This window comes from Terrapene carolina, unplaced genomic scaffold, assembly GCF_002925995.2.
Source record: "Terrapene carolina triunguis isolate 2854851 unplaced genomic scaffold, T_m_triunguis-2.0 Scaffold66, whole genome shotgun sequence".
NCBI classification, from domain to species: Eukaryota; Metazoa; Chordata; order Testudines; family Emydidae; genus Terrapene; species Terrapene triunguis.
The window spans coordinates 96,232,824-96,255,926 of record NW_020664417.1 but is presented as its reverse complement, the minus strand read 5'-3'; the positions used below and the strand labels follow the sequence as shown (position 1 = coordinate 96,255,926).

The window sequence follows — 23,103 nt, the reverse complement described above, 5'->3', positions numbered from 1 at the left end:
CAAGGAAATCACTAGTTTATTTCCTGGCGTAAGGTTTAAATCGGAATAGGATTCCAATCTATAGCTGGAAGTTCATTGATTTTAAAGCCAGAAAGGACCACTGTGATCATTTAGTTTGACCGCCTGTATAACACAGGCAATAGGATTTCCCTGGATTAATTCCTGCTTGAACTAGAGCAGATCTTTTAGCAAAACATCCAATCTTGATTTAAAAGTTGCTAGTGACCGAGAATCCACCACATCCCTTGGTAAATTGTTCAAATGGTTAATTACCCTGACTGTTAGAAATTCACACCTCATTTTAAGTCTGAATTTATCTAGCCTAAGCTTCCAGCCATTGAATCTTGTTATGCTTTTGTCTGTTAGATTGAGGAGCTCTCTGTTACCAATTTTTTGTTCCCCCTGTTCGTACTTACAGATTGTGATCAAGTCACCCCTTAAGCTTCTTTTTGTTGAAATAACTAGATTGAGCTCCTTGAGTTTTTCACTACAAAGCATGATTTCCAATCTTCTAATCATTCTCACGGCTCTTCTTTGAGCCCTCTCCAATCTATCAACATCCTTCTTCAACTGTGGACACCAGAACTGGACAAAGTATTCCAGTAGCAATCACACCAGTGCCAAATACAATTTGAACCCGTACCAATGTCCATCTAGGCATCTAATGAATCATAGAATTATAGGTTGGAAGGGACCTCAGGAGGTCATCTAGTCCAAACCCCTGCTCAAAGCAGGACTAATCCCCAACTAAATCATCCCAGCCAGGGCTTTGTCAAGCCTGACCTTAAAAACCTCTAAGGAAGGAGATTCCACCACCTCCCTAGGTAACCCATTCCAGTGCTTCACCACCCTCCTAGTGAAAAAGTTTTCCCTAATATCCAACCTAAATGTCCCCAACTGCAACTTGAGACCATTACTCCTTGTTCTGTCATCTGGTACCACTGAGAACAGTCTAGATCCATCCTCTTTGGAACCCCCTTTCAGGTAGTTGAAAGCAGCTATTAAATCCCCCCTCATTCTTCTCTTCTGCAGACTAAACAATCCCAGTTCCCTCAGCCTCTCCTCATAAGTCATGTGCTCCAGCCCCCTAATCATTTTTGTTGCCCTCCGCTGGACTCTTTCTAATTTTTCCATATCCTTCTTGTAGTGTGGAACCCCAAACTGGACACACTACTCCAGATGAGGTCTCACCAATGTCGAATAGAGGGGAATGATCACGTCCCTCGATCTGCTGGCAAGCCCAAAATGCCATTAGCCTTCTTGGCAACAAGGGCACACTGGGGCACACTGTTGACTCATGAAGGCGGCAGGGTGGTGAGGGTTGGGAGCAGTGGTGCTAATTGTTGCATGCTCCACCGCAATCCTGGAAGTTAAACACTGGAATAAATTGCCTAGGGAGGTTGTGGAATCTCCGTCATTGGAGATTTTTGAGAGCAGGTTAGGCAAACACCTGTCAGGGATGGTCTAGAGAATACTTAGTCCTGCCCTGTGTGCAAGGGCCTTGATCAGATGACCTCTTGAGGTCCCTTCCAGTCCTATGATTCTAAGAACTCAGTGTTCTTGCTAAAGTAATCAGCAGCGAAATAGTCAGCAATGGCATAATTCTGAACATACCAAAGTAGACATCTTGCTGCTGTGAATAGGTGCCCTTCCTACCTCTCAAGGTATTGTTTATCTATCTGCAGGCTCAGGAAGGCAGCATTGTTATGGCTCATACTGTGAAGGGGGATCTCTGCAATCATAATGGACAGAAGCTTAGGCGGCTGGGTGTTTTTAAATTGGAATGAAGTCCCACAGAGTTTACTCAGCCCAACTCAGGTAGCAACCAGAAATGTACTCATCTGACCCATTACCAAGTCTGAGCCAGAAATCACCTTTATATGGTTATATTTGAGGGACCCACATTTGAATCTATCATCTTACATACATTATTTCTGTCCCCAAATGCTTCTCCTCCTCCACCCCAAACCCACATCCTGCCCAAACTTCAGCGTAGGAGCCTTTCTGATCCAGCAACAGCAAGTCAGCTTCCACATGCAGGAAGCCGATGATGTGGTACAGAGTATTTCAGAGTCAGGCTTCCAGTTGTTTCATTAACAAATTAGACTTCTAAAATATTCTAGGGAACACCATGACAATGACATCTGTTTACATTGAGGCTAGTTCGGGGACTGGGGATGTGCGTTACATAACATACATATTGTGCTCCCAGTGCCCCATGACTGCTGCAGTCCCTCTCTGTCTGACCAACACTGGATGCTGCCTCAGGCCACGGGCTCTGTCTCTCCATTGCAGTTACCCACCCCGCCATTATTTCTGCTTTGCTCTGGGCTCTTCTGCTGCCTCTATCCCTATTAATTCATGGCAACAACTGGAGCCTGCAGAAGCAGAGAGGTTGTGTGCTGGGGGGCTGTCCTTTCAGACAGCTTCTGCACAGAGAGTCACACACACATTTTGGCTCGAGCGTTGAGTACTACGCCATGGTGGCATTAGGGAGATGCACTTTGGCCATCCAGAAGCTGAATGGAAACGAACGTGTTTAAGTTTAAGTGGGGAAAATTGCTGACAGTGTAGTCATTAGTCTGTTCTGGTCACCTTCCTGTAACACTGAAACCATGTTAAAAATCCAAACTGGGTTACTAAGTAACAATGATGTGGCAACAGTTCCTCACTACTGTAAACAACCTTTCTGTTCCTAGACAACCTGGTATTCAACTCCTTTCCCACTTACAAGTCTACAGTTAAACACAACTATGCTGCAATCAGAGAGGTTGGGTGTACAGTCCCCCTTGTGCTGGGGCCTTCACTAAATCCAGAATGTTTCCCCCCCCCAAATAATAAGATCTCCACCACTCCTCTCTCTGCCACCACTCATTTCTCTCAGCCATTTCTAGCCTCCTCCTTGCTGGCTTCTATCTCACCTATTGCCTTGCTTCGTTCTTTCCAAAAAACGGCCAACAAGCCATTCAGTCATAGATGCCAGCCCCCCAGTCATGCCATAACTTCATGGCATCAAGTTTTGTGGACAAAGCCTTCAAGATAAATTGAGCTTAGAGGCAAACTCTGTCCCTCCCTCCTCCAATTAAAATATTAGCATAAAAACCCATTTTTTTTGTCCTGGGGGCTTAAGTTTGGACATTGAGTTCTGCACAGGTGCTTAAATAATCATTTTGGGGCACATGCTAGGTATTCTGGAATTTAAGTACCAACCAGATGTAAACCATTGTTGTTTGCTGTGTTGGTCCCAGGATATTAGAGAGACAAGGTGGGTGAGGTAATATCTTTTACTGTACCAACTTCCACTGGTGAAAGAGACGCTTTCAAGCTTCCACAGAGGTGTAAAAGATATTACCTCACCCACTTTGTGTCTCTAATCTGATATAAATGCAGAAATGAGCACCCATAACAACACTGATCCAGAACAATCAATTGTTCTATTTGCTCCTGATCTATTTACACCATAAATTGTAACATGGCGGATTTTTATTTTTGTTTTGTTCCCTCTTATCTGTAGATTTTTGGTTATTCTTTATTTACTCTGCCCATCTCCCTCAACCACAAGTGACTAGAAGCAGGAGTGCGTGAAATCTACACGAGTTGTATAATCATTCCAGAAAAGGAACATGATAAACAGCTGACTCCTGAACTGGAGAAAGAGGCCTTGCTCTGTAGGTGTAATAGCTCATTGCAGCCCAAAAACACTTGCTTACCTCATGCAGATTAAGCTCTTTTACTTTTTCCTTTAGAATAACCTGCAAGACAGAGAGACAGCATTAGGACCGGGACGTCTACCATTTCTGATCGCTGAACTTCATTACATCAATTGGGTCTTCAGAGATTTCCTTTCAAAGAAATAAAGCGGATGTAAATCATTTCCTTTGTATTTAATCTTTAATGGAAATAATTTAAAAGTGACAAAGTTTCTGTGCTGTATTTCCTCCACTTTAGCTATGTGGATTGAATGTCCCTAAGAACCAGCTGAGGAGAGAGGGTCCCTGAGCCTGAACATCAACAAAGCAATTTTAGCTCTGCCAAGGGAGCCCAAGTCAACTGTGCCCAGGCCGGCTGTGCCCCTGCTGTGGGTCTTTTATTCCACTACGCTAAGTTTCTCCTGTGCTTCCCCAGGAACCTGGAGTTCTGAAGGAGGACAATTTTTATATAATAGAGAGAGGGATAGATAGAGATCATCGACGTAGATATTTTTGAACATTGATATACACGTGTAGGCAAATTATAGCTAATGTTTTTAGAAGTAAAAAAAAAACAAAAAACAACACACCACCAGAAACTCGACAGCCTAAATAAACCAGACATGAATAGTAAACTAGTAAAAACACAGTTTTCAAAATGCTCGCCAAGAACATGTGAGAGAGGGAAGGCAGCTTTGTGCAGATTAAAACGGCTAATCCAAAGAAGGGGATGAGATCCAGAGAACCTCCTTCTGAAATCAAATATGCCATGTTCCCATAGTGTTTGATGAACTTCATTATTCAGATATTTCCTCCTCTTACCAATTCATCCTTTTCCCCTTGTTTTTGTTCACAGTTCTGTGTCCCGTTTGGCTAACGAGCAGGGAGTAGGATTGTAAACAAAGAAAGGATTGTACATTTGTAATGTTATTAATGTCAGAATGTTTGCTCAGACTACAGAACTGAAAGATAAATGACCAAAACACTAAAGAAAGCTGAGACACAAGTGGGTGAGGGAATATCTTTTGTTGGACCAGCTTCTATTGGTGGAAGAGATTGGTCTGGAGAAGGTAACCAGAGTGTCATGACTAAATAGAGGCTGGGACAGATTGTCTTGCATAAGGGGCCAACACGTTGCAAAAACACACTTAAAATGAAATGGGCAACTAACACCTCTGCAGTCATAGGACAAAGGAGGGATATTAGGTTACAAATTGTTGTAATGAGCCATAAAACAAGTGTCTCAGATGATTTTCAGCATCTAGCACAATTATGAATTTAAGTTCCCAGGCTCGTCTTTTGAAAGACGTTCAGGTTTCCTTTGAGGACCAGGACTGAGAGGTCAGATATGGAATGATTGCCTTGTCAAGAGTATTTGCCCACCGGTGATGAGGAGTTTCTGTCTTGTATTATTTTTCTGTGAGTTCATTTGAGAGCATAGCGATGGTCTGGTCTCACCCACACAGTTGCTGTTGATGCATTTGATGAACGGGATGAGGTACTGCACAGGTTATGATAGGCATGTGTAGGACCCATGGATCTTGAAAAGGTGTGTTGTGGGGATACTGATCATCATAGCAGCACAGATATGTCTGCAGGTTTTGGATCGGTTGTTCTGGCAGGGTCTGGTGCCACTTTGAGTTGGTGTGTCCTGGGGTGTGGGGAGCTTGCTTCTGATGATGAGCTTGGCAAGGCTGTGGGGTTGTTTGAAGGCCCGAAGAGGAGGTTCAGGAAAGATTTCTTTCAGAATGTGGTCGCCATCAAGTATAGGTTGTAATTGTTTGAGGATATCCCATATGGGTTCCACGGTGGGGATAGTAGGGGACAACTAGGGGTGTGTGGGCAGTGTGTCCCCTTCCTTTCACCCTACTGGAGCAGGTTCTCTTGTGGTATTTGGGTGGCCTGTTCTGTGATGCAATTTACTTCTCAGTCCTTGTTTGACTAAGGTGTGTATCCTGAACTTTCTCCTTGAAGCAGATTCTGTGGTATCTGAGTGCCTGTCTGTGGAGAACAGATTTCCTGGTGTGTCTGGGGTGGTTACTGGCTCTGTGGAGGTAAGTGTGGTGATCTCTGGGTTTCTTGTCAATACCTGTCTGTGGGGTTCCATTGCTGAAGCTGGAAGGGGAGGCTGGTGTGGAAGTGTTCAAGAGTTTGGTGAACTGATGGTGGAAATCTATGAGGGAGTTTAGGTCATCTGTCCAAAGGATGAAAATATCATTGATGTATCTTGGGGCAGGTCTACACTACAAGCTTGCATCAGCACAGCTGCACCGCTGTAGCGCTTCTGGTAAAGGCGCTCTAAACTGATGGAAGAGAGCTCTCCTGCTGATCAAGTGCCACCTGCTCGGGGGATTACAGTCGGTATAAATACATCGCTCAGGGGTGTGGCTTTTTCATACCCCTGAGTGACTTAGTTATACTGAAGTAAGTGTGTAGTGTAGATTTGGCCTCAGGTATATCATTGCTGAGTGTTAATTTTTCCAGAAATTCTTCCTCAAGGTGGCCCTCCTAACCTTCCTTTGTCCCATGACTGCAGAGGTGTTAAATTGCCCACTTCATTTTAAGAGGTTTCTTGCCATGTGCTTAACAATCTGTCCCACCTCACAGTTAGCTGCAACACTCTAGTTACTTTTTCCAGACCTGAACAAGAGCTCTGTGAAACTTCTCTTCCACCAACAGAAATTGGTCCAACAAAAGATATTACCTCACCCACCTTGTGTGTGTGTGTGTCACATCCTGGGATCAACACGGCTACAACACTAAAGAAAGGCGGGCATTTAAATTTATCCTGCCACTAATCTATTAGCCGTGTTTATTTTAAAGCAGACACTGATGTGTGTCTATAGGAGTGAGTGGAAGAAGTTGTTTGATCTGCCAAGAATACTTGGAAACTTTCCCTACAGAGAAATCCCACTATTCCAAATTCAGTACATTGCTTTAATGCCCCCAGGGTTCGTGTAATCTAACCCAGCAAAATACAGTTCATGGGAACTGAATTTTGATCCACTAGGACAGCACTTTTCTTTTATTGCTGCAGGAGAGGTATATTACTACTTACTGTCAACATGGCAAGAACTGTGAGTCATGTTGCTGGGGCACATCTATTGCCATTGAAGGCAATGGGAAGAGTCCCATTTGACTTCAATCAGGACAGGAACAGATCCCACCACCGGGGCAAGTACACTCAGGTTTTCCTCCCCCCTCCAGTCAGTGCAAGCTCTAGGCACAGAAAGTCAGTGCCTCAATTGGCAGCAACTCCTCCCTTCACCCGGGAAAATCCAGTCAAATACAGGATTTTGATTGATTACATTAATTACCATCCGTGAAAGCTTTGGATGTTTTGGAAGGAACTGAACTCTCCTTGCATGAAGGAGGCTGAAAGTCTTGTATTTTCCCCTTTTGTTATCTAGCCTCACAGAGTTTGACCCAGAGCTCACTACTGGGTTTGAGCTGCGATATGCCAGTCAATTTCGTGCCACATGGCTGCTCCACTTATAAATACATCTTTTGAAAGTTGCATTATTATAAATCACTGATTTTATCTTTTCTGCTTAGTCCACTCCATCCTTTCTCCATCACTTTGAGAAAGCGCCTGGTATATAGGGAGTAACATTAAGAATACAAATCCTAGATTGTTGTAGGGAACAATTGACAACATGCACTGATATAGAGTAAGGCCCTGATTCTGCAAAACACATGTATGTGGGTAACTTTAAACATGTGGATATTCCCACTGACTTCAATGGAACTACTCACGTGAGTAAAGTTAAGCACATATGTAAGTACTTGCAGAGGAAGGAGTAAAATGGCAAGACAAACTCTAGAACAGGTCAGTGGAAACCTAAAATGGTGACAATCACAAGAAATTAACGGTTCTTGCTCAAATTGATCTGTAAGATGACAGGGAGAAAAAAGTAGTTTACTATTTAACATCTCACCTGTTTGTAGGCATAAAGCTCTTTGTGTGCCTGATGTCTGAGCCTAGAAATCAAGAAAGGAAAATATGAACAAAATAGGCCAAAATATCAGGATTAGCACGAAACCCAGATAAGAGAAAAAAAAAAACTTGCATTTTCCCCTCATATTTAATAACTTTTTTTAGCTTTGACAAATATAGGACACATAATGATGCAGTATCCAGTTCCCAGTGAGTTACTTTAAGAGCTTAGATATAATTGGCGAGATATACATCTCCATTCAATTGCTGATAACCTTGTACAATTTGTCTTTTTTGAACTATATAATTTGCTGCAAAAACATTATCTGAGTTGTTAAATGCTGCTTACCAAATTCTTAACCCATAGAAGTTATTGATAGGACGAACAGTACGAACAGCTAACATACATGCCCATTTCCCCCCCCCAGTCACTTCTCCCACTAAGATTCATATGCTGGGTTGAATGGACACTGCATCTTTTTCTGGTGATGGGAAAGTGGAGAATACTCAGGGCTCAACGCCTGGGGAATACAGTGGAGAAAGGCACCTCTGTTCGTACTTTAAATGTGGGGAGTGGACAGAACGAAAAGGGAATTGCCCTTTTTAAGTGTTTACCATTCGAGCCCTAGTCATTGTACTGAGTCATTAAATTAATCTCAAATGCCAATTGTTTGCTGTGCTTTCTACATGTAGTATTGTGTGAAAGTAGTTTTCTGATATCCAATGTCTTATAGAGAAACATTCAAGGTAAGTCATTCAACTGGTTATAAAGCAAAAAATAACTATCCCTTTTTAAGAGGAAAATAAATAGGAGAATGATTTAGACCTAGTGAGATTTTGCAGCTTTCAGTTGCAGTTAAGGGACATGAGGCAATTTAATAGTCAAAGAGATAATCACGGCTAAAAATTACAGGAAATTGAAGCTTTAACCTGGGAAATTTATTTTCATGTACTTAATTCAGCAGAAGACCAAATGATTGTGGTTACCTAACAACTGATCAACTCGTGTTATATTTAACTGTGGAGTCATAATCATATGAGCTTATTATAGACCATGACTCCAATCTCACTTACGCTGGTGTATGTGATGAATTGCTCCTCTGGAATTCACGGAGTTACACTGGAGTAAAATCAATTTTAAGTGAGATCAGAATCAGGCCCATAATAAAGATTCTATGCAGTGAGAGACATAAGTGTAGGCTATCCCGAGTAGTTCTTAAGGCTTTCAAAATTGCTAGCCAAGTACAACTTTTGTTTTCTGTATAGTTTCATTTTCTGGCCGGAATCAAGAGGTGGAGACTGAGTGGATGAACCCACATTAAAAAACGCCTGAATAGCAAGGAACTCCAAATGTGGACAACGGGAAGAGATGAAATATTTATTTATGAAAATGAACGAACGGTTAAGTCATAGATGGAAGTGTCCCATCCCAATTGCTAGGGACAAAAATGAGTGAAACACAAAATTCATCAAAAACATCAGAGCCTTAATTTAGAAATCAACAGAAAATGCTTAGTGCGCTAACGTGGTTACGAAAAGTTACACTCCACGTATCTATATGTATTTAATGTTAATCTTGTTTCACAAGCTATAAATCTGTTTTTGGAAAACTCCAACGTCAGGCTTAGCCTAAAACGCCTAAACTGGGGCATGGGGGTGAGAGGAAAAAGCAGTACATTTCCTAGTCTGTTAGTATTACAGCTGTGCTGGTATGGTTGATGCTCTGCCGTGGTTTACAAACACGTACATTCAAAGACAGAACTAGGTATTAACAGCTGCTCTAGGCTGAATTGCATTGATGATTTTTAATTTAAGATTTATTAAAAATATCTTTTTTATTTTTAATAAAAAAATGGCTTCTCTCTTTAAAAAGGGAATATTGCATCCCTCTGGATAATTTTGTTTCTTTCCATTTCAACTACTATTAGAATATGCTTCAGTAATGAAGTGAGTAAACTACTAAGGTAACAAAATTCAGAGGAAATAACATTTTATAGATTTACCTCCATTATTAGTACACTTAACCTCTCCGAGTTCAAAGATAGAAATCTGTAAAACAGGCAGCACAGTCTAGAAGAAAAAACCTTATAAAAGTCTTACATTTTGCAACAGAGTAGCGTTTAAAGATGCAGTATCTCAATGGATCTACTATGTACAGCCCACAACAGAAGTACAGTGGAATGTCCCTTCTCTATTGCTTCTTTATGAAAAAGATCTCTCATTGGCTGGAGCTGCTATTAGCCTCTATTGGTTAGAGTTATCTGCTCCTCCCTTTATTCCTTCAAATCCTGAACTGAGAGGATTCTCAGCTTGAAAAGACCAATGTTTTCGCCTTCCTAGTGAGTACAGTACCCAGCTTTCATAGTATTGTATATTCAGTGACATCATCACGTCAGTATTCTGTGCATAGGCAACAGCGCTATGCCAGAGGCAATATTTTATTCAAAGTGGAATTCATTAAAGAATTGGCCTACTAGACTTCTGAGAGAGCTACTCAAAACAATTTGTGATACTCAGTCAAAAAATGCAATTCTCCATAGACACACAAACCAAATACAACGCTTCCTTGACATCTGACACTGTCCCACTGGGCTTGGTGAGAAATACACAAGTAAGAACAAGCAAAAAACCAACCCCATGCAATATAAAGTTCCCATTATATTCAAGAGGACTGTATAATTTCCATGGGCTAAAAATAGGTTTATATGGGAAGACAAATCCTTATTTCAATTGGCAAGCATGAACAGAAGAGAATCATTGTGCAAGAAGGAGCCCAAACTCAGCACAACAGCAATACCTTAGCATAGTATTGGGGGGAGGGATAGCTCAGTGGTTTGAGCATTGGCCTGCTAAACCCAGAGTTGTGAGTTCTATCCTTGAGGGGGTTATTTAGGGATTTGGGGCAAAAAATCTGTCTGGGGATTGGTCCTGCTTTGAACAGAGGGTTGGACTAGATGACCTCCTGAGGTCCCTTCCAACCCTGATATTCTAGGATTCTAAATTCTCTCCGTGGTAAGAGAGATACTACTTTTAACAAAGAGATACTGCATCTTTAGCTTTCCAAAATGGACAGGAATGACTTGTTTAATCTGAGCATGTTTAAAATCAGAAGGGCAAAAGTGAATAAACAGCCTCTTTGAGAAAGAAGTGGCCCACACACCCTTACGTAGTTTGAAATGTTTCAGCTAAAGGTGGCAGCCATAAACATGAACACACTATAAACTGTACGAAAGCTTGATTATGGACAAAACTAGCATTTACTTTAAATTAGCATAAAGACCCCCTTTAAAATATTTAACGGGGCATATTGGTGTTAGTATCCCTGAGTTTGGGTTTTATGGGACTGAATGCAATACATTTGGTGTCACATTAATGTTCCCAAAGTTAAAGCAGAGGAAAAAACATCAGCAAGTGTCTTTGCAAAATTTCTTTCCCTTTTTTAAAGGCTGAACATAAGAACGGCCATACTGGGTCAGACCAAAGGTCCATCTATCCTAGTATCCCATCTTCCAACAGTGGCCAATGCCAGGTGCCCCAGAGGGAATGAACAGAACAGGTAATCAAGTGATCCATCCCCTGTCGCCCATTCCCAGCTTCTGGCAAACAGAGGCTAGGGACACCATCCCTGCCCATCCTGACTAATAGCCATTGATGGACCTATCCTCCATGAACTCATCTAGTTCTTTTTTGAACCGTTGTAGTCTATAGTCTGAAGACAGAATGCACCCAAACAGCAACATAATAGGCAGCATTACTTTAAAAGAGCGGAATTCAATGTTCCACATCTGCATGACTTTTAAGAGTAGAGGAATATTTAATTTTATTTCAGCCCTTCATGCAAGCCGCCTTGCCCTCTTTTTCAGGGCAGATTTCATATATAACCCAATATACTTCTGTTTAGAGCCAATCTTATCATGGAGTGCAAAGCTCTTGGCTCCCATGGTGTTTCAGAAGGGAAGAAGACAGTCTGTCTAGTGAAACTATGGGCAGGGTCTACACTAAAAGCTCTACAAGGGCGTAGCTGCATCGTGTCTAGTGAAGATGCTCTATACTGACGGGAGAGCGCTCTCCCGTCGGCATAATTACTCTACCTCCGTGAGAGATGGAAGCCATGTTGGCGTGAGAGAGTCTCCCGCCGACATAGCACCGGTGTGGACAGTGCTTAGGTCGCTGTCATTTGCACTGCTCAGGGGGAATGTCTTTTTCGCACCCCGGCATGACATAAGTTAGATCGACTTAAGCGGTAGCGTAGACCTGCCCTATTGTAAAAAAGCAGCTCGCTTGCCAGTTTCTCCAAGGCAGTACTGTTATTTTAATCCAGGCAGCCATCGGCCTAGATGTAAATACACCAGGAATCAGGTCTTACAAATTTTTGTTCTCCAATACCTTCAGTCTGACGCATTAGTTCATCGTGTTACCGAGGGGGTGCTGCTTTATCTGCAACTCCTAAAACCAAATGCTTGGAAGCAGCATGATCGTACAGGAAGGAATGGAATATGGGAAACATGTACCAAATAACTATGTCACAAGCTCCATCTGTTATTTGCAAAAAGTACTTGTAGCAATGCTGGTTGCTGAAAAAAGTGAAAAATTAGACAATAGGATACTTTGCGTTAGCACCCGAACAAAACCCTGTTTTGGCTCCACCGACTGTGCATTAAAATCAAGCCCTCATGCATCATGCAAGACCTAAATGATCTGGTCCAGTGAGTACCACGGTGTGGTCTAGTCAATACTGCCTCTGTTACTGTTTATTCATATTTATTTTATCCTACCCCAAATGTAGTTTTGTATTAAAATGGTAACTTCATTGCAGAAGTTGCCAGGGAGGTTTTGCAGCTAGGTAGGATATTACTGGGGATTTCGGCACCCAAAAAAGGTGTGGGAGGAGAGTTTGTTTTTGACAAACAAGAGGTAGTTCAAGCTTCTGGCACTGTGAAAGAGATGCCTCTTTTCTTACCCCTTTTGGAGCAGAGGCAGATGGGGTTAATTTTTTTAAGGCGTTTGTATGGAACAGGCAGAGTTTGAATTCCTCATTCTCTATCCATGCAAATCATGACAGCAACTAATTCCCCCACTGCATCCAATCCTACTGCCACTGCACCCAATAAAGACATACGAGCACATTTGCCTATTTCTACTAAGCTGGTCAGCAGTGGAATAGTTACCAATGCTGACATGTAAAGAATTACACCTCAGAGTAAAAACTCTATTGGGACGAAGAGACAGTGCCCACTTCTCTCTGGAGCTATTGTTTTAGACTCTCTGCAGATTCAGGCAAATGTCTCTATACTCAGCTCATGTTTTGAAGGCTATCTTTACAAACATGACAAGTGGAGATCTAATTTTACTTCAAAAATTCAAGCTGAAATTCTGGAGCACAATCATGCTGCAAATTCAAAGGAGGACAATTATGTGGCAATTTACATGGCTGCAAATCAAATCATATACGAGGCCCTGACTAATTTAAGTTGCTCCCAGAAAAAAGGTTTCTCAGGTTCATGCTTATCCTGGAAACAACAAATGGAACTGCTGACTATGACTATAAGAGAGGGGGAGGCTTTTTACAGATTCATGGAGTTTAATGCCAGAAGGGACTAACAGATCATGTAGCCTGTCTGTTTCATTCAGTTACTGCTGTACTGAGCCCAGTAACTTGTGTTTGGCTGAAGCATCTCTTCCAGAAAGGCCTCCAGTCTTGATTGGAAGACATCAAGACATGAAGAATCCACCACTTTCCTAGGTGTGGCCTGCATTCCTTGTTCCTAGATGTATAACTTTGCATTTGGATGTATTAAAATTTGTTGGCTTGGTAAGCTGGTCCCATTCAATCAAGATTGCTCCGTAGGACTGCCCTGTCCTCATCATTATTTACCACTCTGACCATCTTTGAGTCATCCAGAAATCTTATCAGGCTTTGCTTTGGGCAATAGTTATGGAGCTGCAAATATGTGAATGTTACTGAGTGCTTGTACTCTGGTTTTATGATCTAAGGGATATCTATGCTACTGAAACTGCTGTTTTAGACTTTTAGGTATTAAACACAGCAGCCCCACTGCCCCACCCCAGCAGCTATCCAGCCAGTGTAAATAGGGTCAATGGGTCCAGTGTTCACAGCAGCAGAAAGTGCTTCACGCCTGTTGGAACAAGGCATCCAGCAATGGGTGTAGAACCCTGCTGATCTCATCTACGTTAGTCATTTTCAATACCTCCATTTTCAATTCCAGCTTGGGAGAAAGCGTAAAGGTTAGCCGGCTGCGTGACGCTGGGCAACAGACAGAGCCTCTGTCCACAGAAGCCAAAGAGGAGTGCGTGCATAAACATAAGAGACGTTAACGAAACAAAAACAGAGAAAGATAATATGCAGAATAGCTGTGTATATGCAGGTTTTCAGCAGGAGTTTTGCAAGGTATCTAAGAAGTGCGTGGGGTGAGGTACAACTGCTGCCAATAAACTGAAATCTTCACAAAGAGATCCTTTGTTCCTGACCACTGAGGAGAGGCAGACACAGCCTTGAATCATGCAGACTGCAGCATGCTGACTTTTCAGAATAGACTTTTCTCTCTCCCCTCTATTGTAGGTTATTTATTTGGCTAGGTTTCCATTTTGATCTGGGAGAAATAGTTTTGCCTCACAATTAAATATTCAAACTTCCCAAAACCAGAATGACCTTTACGGACCACATTCATCACTGTTCAGATTAACAAGTCAACTCTGCATCATTAATCTCTAAACTGTGCTGTTGAATGAGCAATTTGTGTACAAAAGCAAATAGGGCAGGTATCAAACATTTCTTAATCACACAGTACATGAGTTAGTCATTAAAGAGAGAGATGCATCGAAATAGTATAAGCAGCAAGCAGAAAACACGGACGCCAAGAAATCATGCGTTTCCTGCACATTTAAATGACAAAGAAATCCACTTTAAAAGCAGCACAATGTAAGTGCTTTCCTTTAGAGTCAACTCTAGAAATGTGCCTGGATCAAATTAGGTACTTACTATATGGGATGGATTTAATATATATGAAGGTGTGGGTCTAATACTAAGCCACTGAGCAAATTATTCTACTTAAAAATGGAGAATTAAAATCATTTCATAGGGGATATCCAGTGGGAAAGACCAGACAACACTGCTTACAGTGCCAGATGGGAAGGCAGCACTATGCAAATCTAGTCAAGTAAAGTAAATCATCAATGGAGTCATTAAATCTAACATGTCTTGCCGCGCCTATGGAAAATTTTACCATTTAGGTGGAAAAAAAACAGGGTTTCGTTTTCTTTGAACGCTACTTAAAAGGGTTCAATCCTAGAAAAGGTAGAGTGCCTCCAGCAAGGTGCTTAACAGTACTCTCCATGCCTGAATGAACCACAGGAAATGTTTGGCACATCACATGACAGGGACCAAACAGATTTCAGTTGGCTTCAGAAAATAGTAATGGTAGTTTATTTACCTGATCAAGTAGCAACAGAAGAGTAAACTAAGGATGAAGACGAATATGGCAGTGCCGAAAACCACAATGTATATATTGAGAGGCAGGTTCTGAAACCCAATGTTCGGCATCCTGAAACTGTAATGCTGGAAATCTGAGCTCATGGATGGGCTGTGAGGAAACAGAAATAAAACACAAGGCTTTTAGTTGCAGTCAGAAGAGACCAAGAATCAAAATCGTGTTAATTTTTAAAGCGATGAATGACAGCTTGAACATTTTAGAAGGAGAGAAATAAAAACGACCATCCTCTTTCCTGGCAAGTAGGTCTCCCCTGCCCTTGGGTGGGTGTCCCAACATTTGACTGTTCCCTGTGACATAAGAGAGAGGAAAGGAAGAGAAATGCTACGGTGGCTAGTTCACCCTCCCACAAGTTTCTTCTCCATGAGCTAAGGTCCTGGTTTAGCAATCCCGAGACCAGTTCAGCATTATTGCAGAGCAGACGGACAATAAACCGTAGACAGAACTTTTTCTCCTCCTCATGTGATCCTCTTATCCAGTTATTTCCCTTCCGATAAACACACGCAAGTGCTTTAAAAAAAGCCACAGAGAGTCACCACAGGTGTACATTTACACAGTACGTGTTATTGTGGCCAGGGACCATCCATACCTGAAACCTGAACAACCAAGAAAGGAATGTTTAAAGAGCTAAAGGGCCTTGAATTAAGAGGATTTTATTTTTTTTAAAACAATTGTCGAGACCAGTTCCTCATCTAGTGGAAATTCCCCTCTGAAAACTTCAAGCATGCACATAATTGACTGCTATCCAAACCTGTTCAAATCAACTCTGAGCTGATCCTTGTCTTGGCTCAAGCAAAGCTAGTGTTCCTACTTGAATATGGCATTTCCCTTTTATTTTAGGTGTGGTTTCCTATGCTGCAGTTAGTGTTAGCATGGGGGCGGAGAAGAATGCAAGATTTCCACTAACATATGGCAGAGCCACAGGAAAATTACAAGTGCCATAAAACTGGATTTTATGACTGTCACACGGGTCAGCTAGTGTCTAGCCATGTCAGGCAGATTGGCTCAAAGACAGGTAGTAGGCTGTACCCCTCTGTCTAAACCTTCACTGATTCTCCCCCATCATTTGGGGGGGGCTTACTAAAGTGCCGAATCATCTTTGAATAGGCGAGGCTAATTTGGATAGGGCAATGCAGGAGGAGTATGGAAGGAGAAGGCGGCAGACAGCTCAGCTGTCAATTTACCAAGATTCAAGCATGTGACCAAAATCAAGTCCCCACAGAGGGACCAAATTACATTGGATAAGCAGCTGCTTGCAATAATGAGTTTAACATATGATCTCTCCCATGATTTCAGCTTCATATTTCATTACACAGGATGCCAATATTTTACAGTAAGCATAACAGGCAGTATATTGAATGGAGGTAAATCTAGATACAACATGAATAAAAGACCTTATAATCAGGTAAAATAGATTAATTAATGTCTGTACAGTCACTCATGTTATAGTGCTACTAATTAGTGTTTATACAGCAATGTTTGGAAAAGGCTTTGAAATCCTTGGAGACAAGTGCATATTTATTATTGTAACTTACTATAGCCTGTAAACAGCCCTGTTGCAAAAAGACCATGCAAATATTAATTCATCCAGGCTTGCAAAACCCAAATGAACATACATCAGCTCAGGCAAAAAAAATGTACCAACTCTACTTAAAAATTAAAAAGAAGATGTTTGCCTGGTAAAATGATTTGCCCAAGGTGAGTGAGTGTGCACAGTTTCCAAGGCTGAATTACCTGCTGTTAGTGTGAAGCTTACTGAAAAATTATCCCTATTTTACAGATGAAGAAACTGAAGTACAAAGGCAAATGAGTTTTCAAAGGAGGCTCAATTCAGTCCTATTTGTGCATGTTCAAACATTTGTGTGTGCACTTGTAAGTGCTCTTGTTTGTGCACCATCGATGCTACATATAAATCCAAGAGTTACTGGCACTTGCATTTGTGTTTTATTTCCACATCCAAAGTTGCATCTGTGCAAATAGCTGTGTTAAATAAAGATCTGACCCTGATTGTCAAAGCAGGGGAATAGAACTTCGGAGCTTTTATCTTTCTAATGCACTTATTTGGCCCTCATCATTTGCAGTATAGGTGCCTATCACCACCTTTGTTAGATAGGGAAGAACTATTATTCCGATTTTATAGATGGGGAACTGAGGCACAGAGAAACACAACTGACCCAGCTCTACTTCAGATACAAGCATTCACATAAAAATTCAAATAGAGTGGCTCTCTTCTAATCAAGAACTGGCCAGTATTACTGGAATTCTGTACCAGAATAGGATATAAATTCAGATGAACTAAGCGGTCATTGTATGAACCTGGGACACTGTACGATTTAAAACAATGACTGAAGAAGACCGGTTCCTGGCACTTCTGGCAGCAGGAAGGGAATCCCAAAAATACAAGTGTTGAAAAGGAAAGAGGTGGTGGTCGTCAAATGACCTGGCCTCAATAGGAGTGCCTTGTAAGATAGAGAATATTAATAAAAAACAAACCAGAGGGGGTCTAGTGGACATTTTCAGGATGGGACTTCCACACACTGGAAACCTGTAGGGAGAAGTCCTTGCCCATACCTCAACTCTGTCTCAGCCTAGGGCTGGTCAGAGCGGAGAAGCTGACCGACCTAAGCTGGCTGGAAGGGACAGGAGGTGAGTCAGGCACTTGAGCACCCCAGGCCTACACCATTAGAGGCTTCACACAAGACACTGAATTTAAAGAACCTGAACAGGGCCCTCCTGGAATAAGCTGTACCAGCAAACCTGCGCTGCAGCTGGTATAAGCTGCTTCCCCACTGGAAGAGCTTTGCTGGCACAGTACATCAGTAGAGCTATACTAGCAAAGAGCTGCTAGTGTAGACCTGACCTAAGGCACAGAGATGTGCTGTGACGCGACAGATGCCAAACAGGCAGACAGCAGAGTTTACTGAGGGGAAAAGGGCAGCCCAAGGAAGTGTGTATTATAATGATCCCGCCACCACCCTCAGCACCGTCTAAAACCTCCTGAGCCGTTTTCTGGGGTGTGGCGGACGTCGATTCCCCTCGGCTTGGACTAGCTTCCTCCCTTCGCATATTGATGTAATATAGTCAGACTTCTTTAAGGGATTTGACTTGGTACCACATGACATTTTGATTAAAGAACTTGAATGATTTAAATTAACATGCCACATATCAAAGGGATTAAAAATTGGCTGATAGGTCTCAATGTAACTATAAGCTGAGAATTGTCATTGAGTGGATCTGTTTCTAGTGGGGTCCTGCAGGGATCGATTCTTGGCCCTACACTATTTAACATCTGGAAAAAACCCCACACTCATCACTGATAAAGTTTGCAGATGACAAAAATTGGGGGAGTGGTAAATAATGAAGATGACAGGTCACGGATTTAGAGTGATCTGGACTACTTGGTAAAGTAGGCACAAGCAAACAATGGGTGTTTTAATATGGCTACATGTAAATGTATACATCTAGAAAAAAATAATGTAGGCCACACTTACAGGATGAGGGACTCTATCCTGGGAACCAGTGACTCAAAAAGATTTGGATGTGGTGGTGGATAATCAGACGAACATGAGCTCCCAGTGTAAGGCTGTGGCCAAAAGAGCTAATGCCGTCCTGGAATGCATAAACAGGGGACTCTCGAGTAGGAAGAGAGGTTAGTTTATCTCTGTATCTGCCACTGGTGTGATCATTGCTGGAATCCTGTGTCCAGTTCTGGTGTCCACTATTCAAGGATGTTGATACATTGGAGAGGGTTCAGAGAAGAGCCACAAGAATGATGAATGGACTAGAAAACATGCCTTATAGTGATAAACTCGAGGGCTCAATCTCTTCAACTTAAAGAGAAGGTTAAGGGGTGACTTGATTATAGTCTAAGGCTTTGTCTACACTAGTACTTTTGTCAGTTAAAATTTTTGTCAATCAGGGGTGTGAAAACCCCCTCATCCCTGAGAGAGAGACGTTTCACTGACAAAAGTGCCAGTGTGGACAGTGCTATGTTGGTGGGAGATGCTCTCCCGCTGACATAGCTACCACCACTCGTTGGCATAGAGCAGCTACACAAGAGACCTTACAGTGGCGCAGCTACTGCGGTATAGCTGCGCCGCTCTAAGGTCCGTAGTGTAGATATAGCCTAAGTATCTACCTGCTGAACAAATATTTAATAATGGGTTCTTCAATCTAGCAGAGCAAGGTATAACCTGATCCAATGGCAGGAAACTGAAACTATTCAGACCGGAAATAAGGTGTGATTTTTTTTTTTAAACAGTGAGTGTAATTAACCATTGGAACAATTTATCAAGAGTTGTGGTGGATTCTCCATCACTGGCAATTCTTAAATCAAGACTGGATTGATTCCATAAGCTCTGCTCTAGGAATGGTTTTGGGGCAGTTCTCTGGCCTGCGTTACGCAGGTGGTCAGACCAGATGATCAGAATGGTTCCATCTGGCCCTAGAATCTGAATGAATCTATGAATATGCCCTTTCCTTTTTCAAGGCCATTTCTTCCATTAAACCAGTGGTCCCCAACCTTTCTGTTGCAATAGCATATTCATGTTCCCAGAAGAGTGTGGCGGGCGCCGAATGACCAGCCACCGAAATGCTGCTGAGAAGCGGCATCATCAAGAAGTGTCGCCACCGAAATGCTGCCAAGAAGCAACGGCATTTCGGCAGTGACGCTTCTTGGCGTTGCCGCTTCTCGGCGGCATTCTCACGCTCCTTGGCGGCGGGTCGTCCGGTGGAAGCGCTCCCTCGTCACTAGGAGGGTGCACATAAATGCCATGGCGCCCACGGGCACTGCGTTGGGGACCACTGCATTAAATCATCCTCTGCTGATCTCATTGTGGTTTCCTCCTTGCATGTGAGCCACTGTTACCTGCCTGGTATTTACAGGATTTAGACTACCCACTTTCAGAGCAAGGAACCATGGCCTTCTACCTGTTTTGAAAGCACTGTATACTTTTATGTACCTCTATAAACAGTAATTAGGTAGATAGCTGTGCATGTATTGTACAACGTATAAGCTTAGTTTTCATGGGAAATGAAAAATCCACCAAAAGAATGAGTGCGCAGAACGCTACCCTTCATTTAGGTTGCCTGCCCTCACCCGTGTAAGAGCTATGGAACGAGATCATTTATATGGATTTTTTACTGAAACCCTGCATAACAGTTCTTCTAATATGTGCTACCATCAATCTTATTTGGGATTTGCATCACCTTCAAACTTGGCTCTGGTTTATTTTCACTAATACCTCACTGAGTAACAAAGGTGTCTCTACAACTTTAAAATTACCTTTCATGCTGAAATATTGCTGTGTTCTCTCTCTCACTGGCTTCAGTTTCATAAGATAGTAGTTAAGAGTTTTCATGATAATTTCTGGTAACTTCTAAGCTTGATTAAAATCCTTGGAGATCAGTATATGCACCAAAAGAGCATCTGAGCCAAAGCAGAAATGCTCCAATAATCTCTGAGTATACACCCTTAAAGCCACTTTTCGGGTACTGCTTATAACACAATTGTCTGAGGCTTGGTCTCTTTCAAATGGAATTAGCTATCTAGTGACAGCTATGTTTTGGTTTTTTTTGGAAATCAAAAGTCCACACCTATTTTCCTTGTCTAGACACAGTTAATAGAGTTTGGTCTTGCAGTCTGAGTTTGGGGTTTTTAACATGTGTCCCTGAACTGGGCTACTGCAGCCTTGTTTGGTCAAAGGCTGTAGCATGGATCAAGGATTCTGTTAAAACTCAATTTAATCACGTTTACATTGCAAGGGGGAACCATGTTATAACCATTTTAGGGTGTATGTTGTAACTGGATCCCCATGCTAGCTATAGTGTATATGGGATCTAAGGCAAAAGAAAGGAAATTTCTAGTTAAAGTCAAAGTCAACACGCCAACCTGACCCTCCCTTTGTGGTATAACAAGGACAAACAAAATAGCCACACATGTATTGTAGGGAGTTCCAAACAATGTCTTATCACACCTAGATAAGGATAGTGTTACAGTTTTCCTCCTCGTGTCAAATTAAGCAGGCTCTTAATGCTAATTGTTAGTTTTCAGTGTGAAAAGCTAACACAACAAAGTGGGTAATGCAACTTCCCCCTCCTCCTTAAGAAAGGAGTTTCAGAAGGATGCATCTTCTCCTGTGCTATTACAGATACACTTTCAACAGTATTGCAGAAGCAGCAGCGTTAAACGGTTATGTAAACCGAAAGCTTCCCGTATGTCGATCTTGCCCCATCTGTCCACTTCGTTTTTTTATTGAACACTATTTATAAGTATTACTTCCTTCACCCATCATATGCTATGCATCACTTCTTAGGGCTTGTCTACACCATCCAGCCTTGTCGCTAAAAGTCAGCGTATGTAAATGCTCTTTGTCGGTACTTTGTTGGCACTTTTGCCGACTAAATACTTCCAGCCCTGCGAGCGGCGTTAGCTTTGTCGGCAGAACGCATTCACACTGCGACTTGCATAGGCAAAACTTTCGTCTTTTGCGCGGGGGCTTTTTAAAGTATCTGTGAAGACAAAAGTTTTGTCGACGACATCGCAGAGTAGACCTACCCTTACTTTTATCCAGTGAATTGGCTGCGTTTTAACTCACATTCTGAAATAAATACACAAACAGAAGCATTGGGAGCAATTCTTCATCTTTTGGCTAGTACTTTGAATTTTGTTGTGTTCAGAGATTACGTTATCCAGTGTATATGCCATGGTCTTTTATATTCATGACCTTTGGTATCAGATTATCTACAGAAACTCAGTTAAAGCAACATTCTTCAGAACAGGAAGTGAAAAGGCAGTTTATTAACCGCTAAAGAAAAAAAGAGATGGGTAGAGTCTTAAATATCTGATCCACTAAGTCACTCCTTCCTTACATGAGGTAACCCAAACCAACCAATACACTTTTTTCAGGTAAGTGGGTCTAAACTGACTATTAACCCCCCACAAACTATCCTAATTAAACCAAATGGGGACCTGTCACCCTTCAATCAGATAATAGGCCTTATCATATAGCCTTTACTCAAGTCATCAGTTCCACTTAAATCAATGAACTGCCTTGAGTCATACTGATGGAAGTGGAAGTAAACTTGCCTGGGTGCTGACCATGCTGTGCATGTTCTATGAACAGGCTTCACCGGTTTCAAAATAAATCATTAGTTGCCAGTAAACACTGATTTCACCTGACACACTGAATTGACGAAAAAAATATCTATTGGTAATAGTCTGCAGGCGCAGACAGGGCCGGCTCTGGCTTTTTTGCCGCCACACGCAAAAAAGCCTCCGGCCGCCTCCGGCCGCCTCCGCCCCCCCACCCCGCGGCAGGGGAGGGCGCTGAGCCCGGCCACGGGCCGCTCTCCCCAACCGGCCGGAGCGCCGGGGGGAGGGCGGCGAGCCCGGCCGGGGCTCCACTCTCCCCGGCGGCCGGAGCACCGGGGGGAGGGCGGCGAGCCCGGCCGGGGCTCCGCTCTCCCCGGCGGCTGGAGCGCCGCGGGGAGGGCGGCGAGCCCGGCCGGGGCTCCGCTCTCCCCGGCGGCTGGAGCGCCGCGCCGCCCCCCTCCAGGTGCCGCCCCAAGCACAAGCTTGGTGGGCTGGTGCCTGGAGCCGGCCCTGAGTGCAGACTCCCCTGCACCTTGCGCCTGCAGGGATCTGGTGCCACCCGCTGCGCAGAGAGTCCCCTGCACCACCGCTGTGACACTGAACGTTTATTAAAAAAACAAAAGGTTTAAAAAAAAACCTTATATAACTGTTGAATTTACACAAAACAAAACTGGAATTCTGCCAAGCCTATCTATAAGTAAGAAAAGGACTTCAGACTCTAGGACTGTCAGTCCAGCACTTTTCACAGCATAAAATTAATGCAGCAATAAAATACATTTAACTCTTGCCACATTGGGGTTAACCTGGCAAGTTAATTTTTTTCTTCTATTCCATAACTTAACATAAAGACATGAGAGAGAAAAGTGTCAAGTAAAA

The 23,103-nt window shown here is 42.6% G+C and overlaps 1 protein-coding gene across 1 annotated transcript in view; it reads right to left on the bottom strand.

Moving 5' to 3' along the window:
• The window catches only part of RNF24 (ring finger protein 24), a 30,504-nt gene extending 15,282 nt beyond the window's left edge, over positions 1–15,222 (bottom strand). Inside the window, exons 1-3 of the mRNA XM_026648118.2 lie at positions 15,078–15,222; positions 7,628–7,670; positions 3,711–3,752 (exon numbers count right to left, since the gene is read on the bottom strand). Of these exons, the coding sequence (XP_026503903.1) occupies positions 3,711–3,752; positions 7,628–7,670; positions 15,078–15,220 (228 nt within the window). The 5' untranslated portion in view covers positions 15,221–15,222. The remainder of the gene's footprint in view (positions 1–3,710; positions 3,753–7,627; positions 7,671–15,077) is intronic.
• Positions 15,223–23,103: the final 7,881 nt, after the last annotated feature.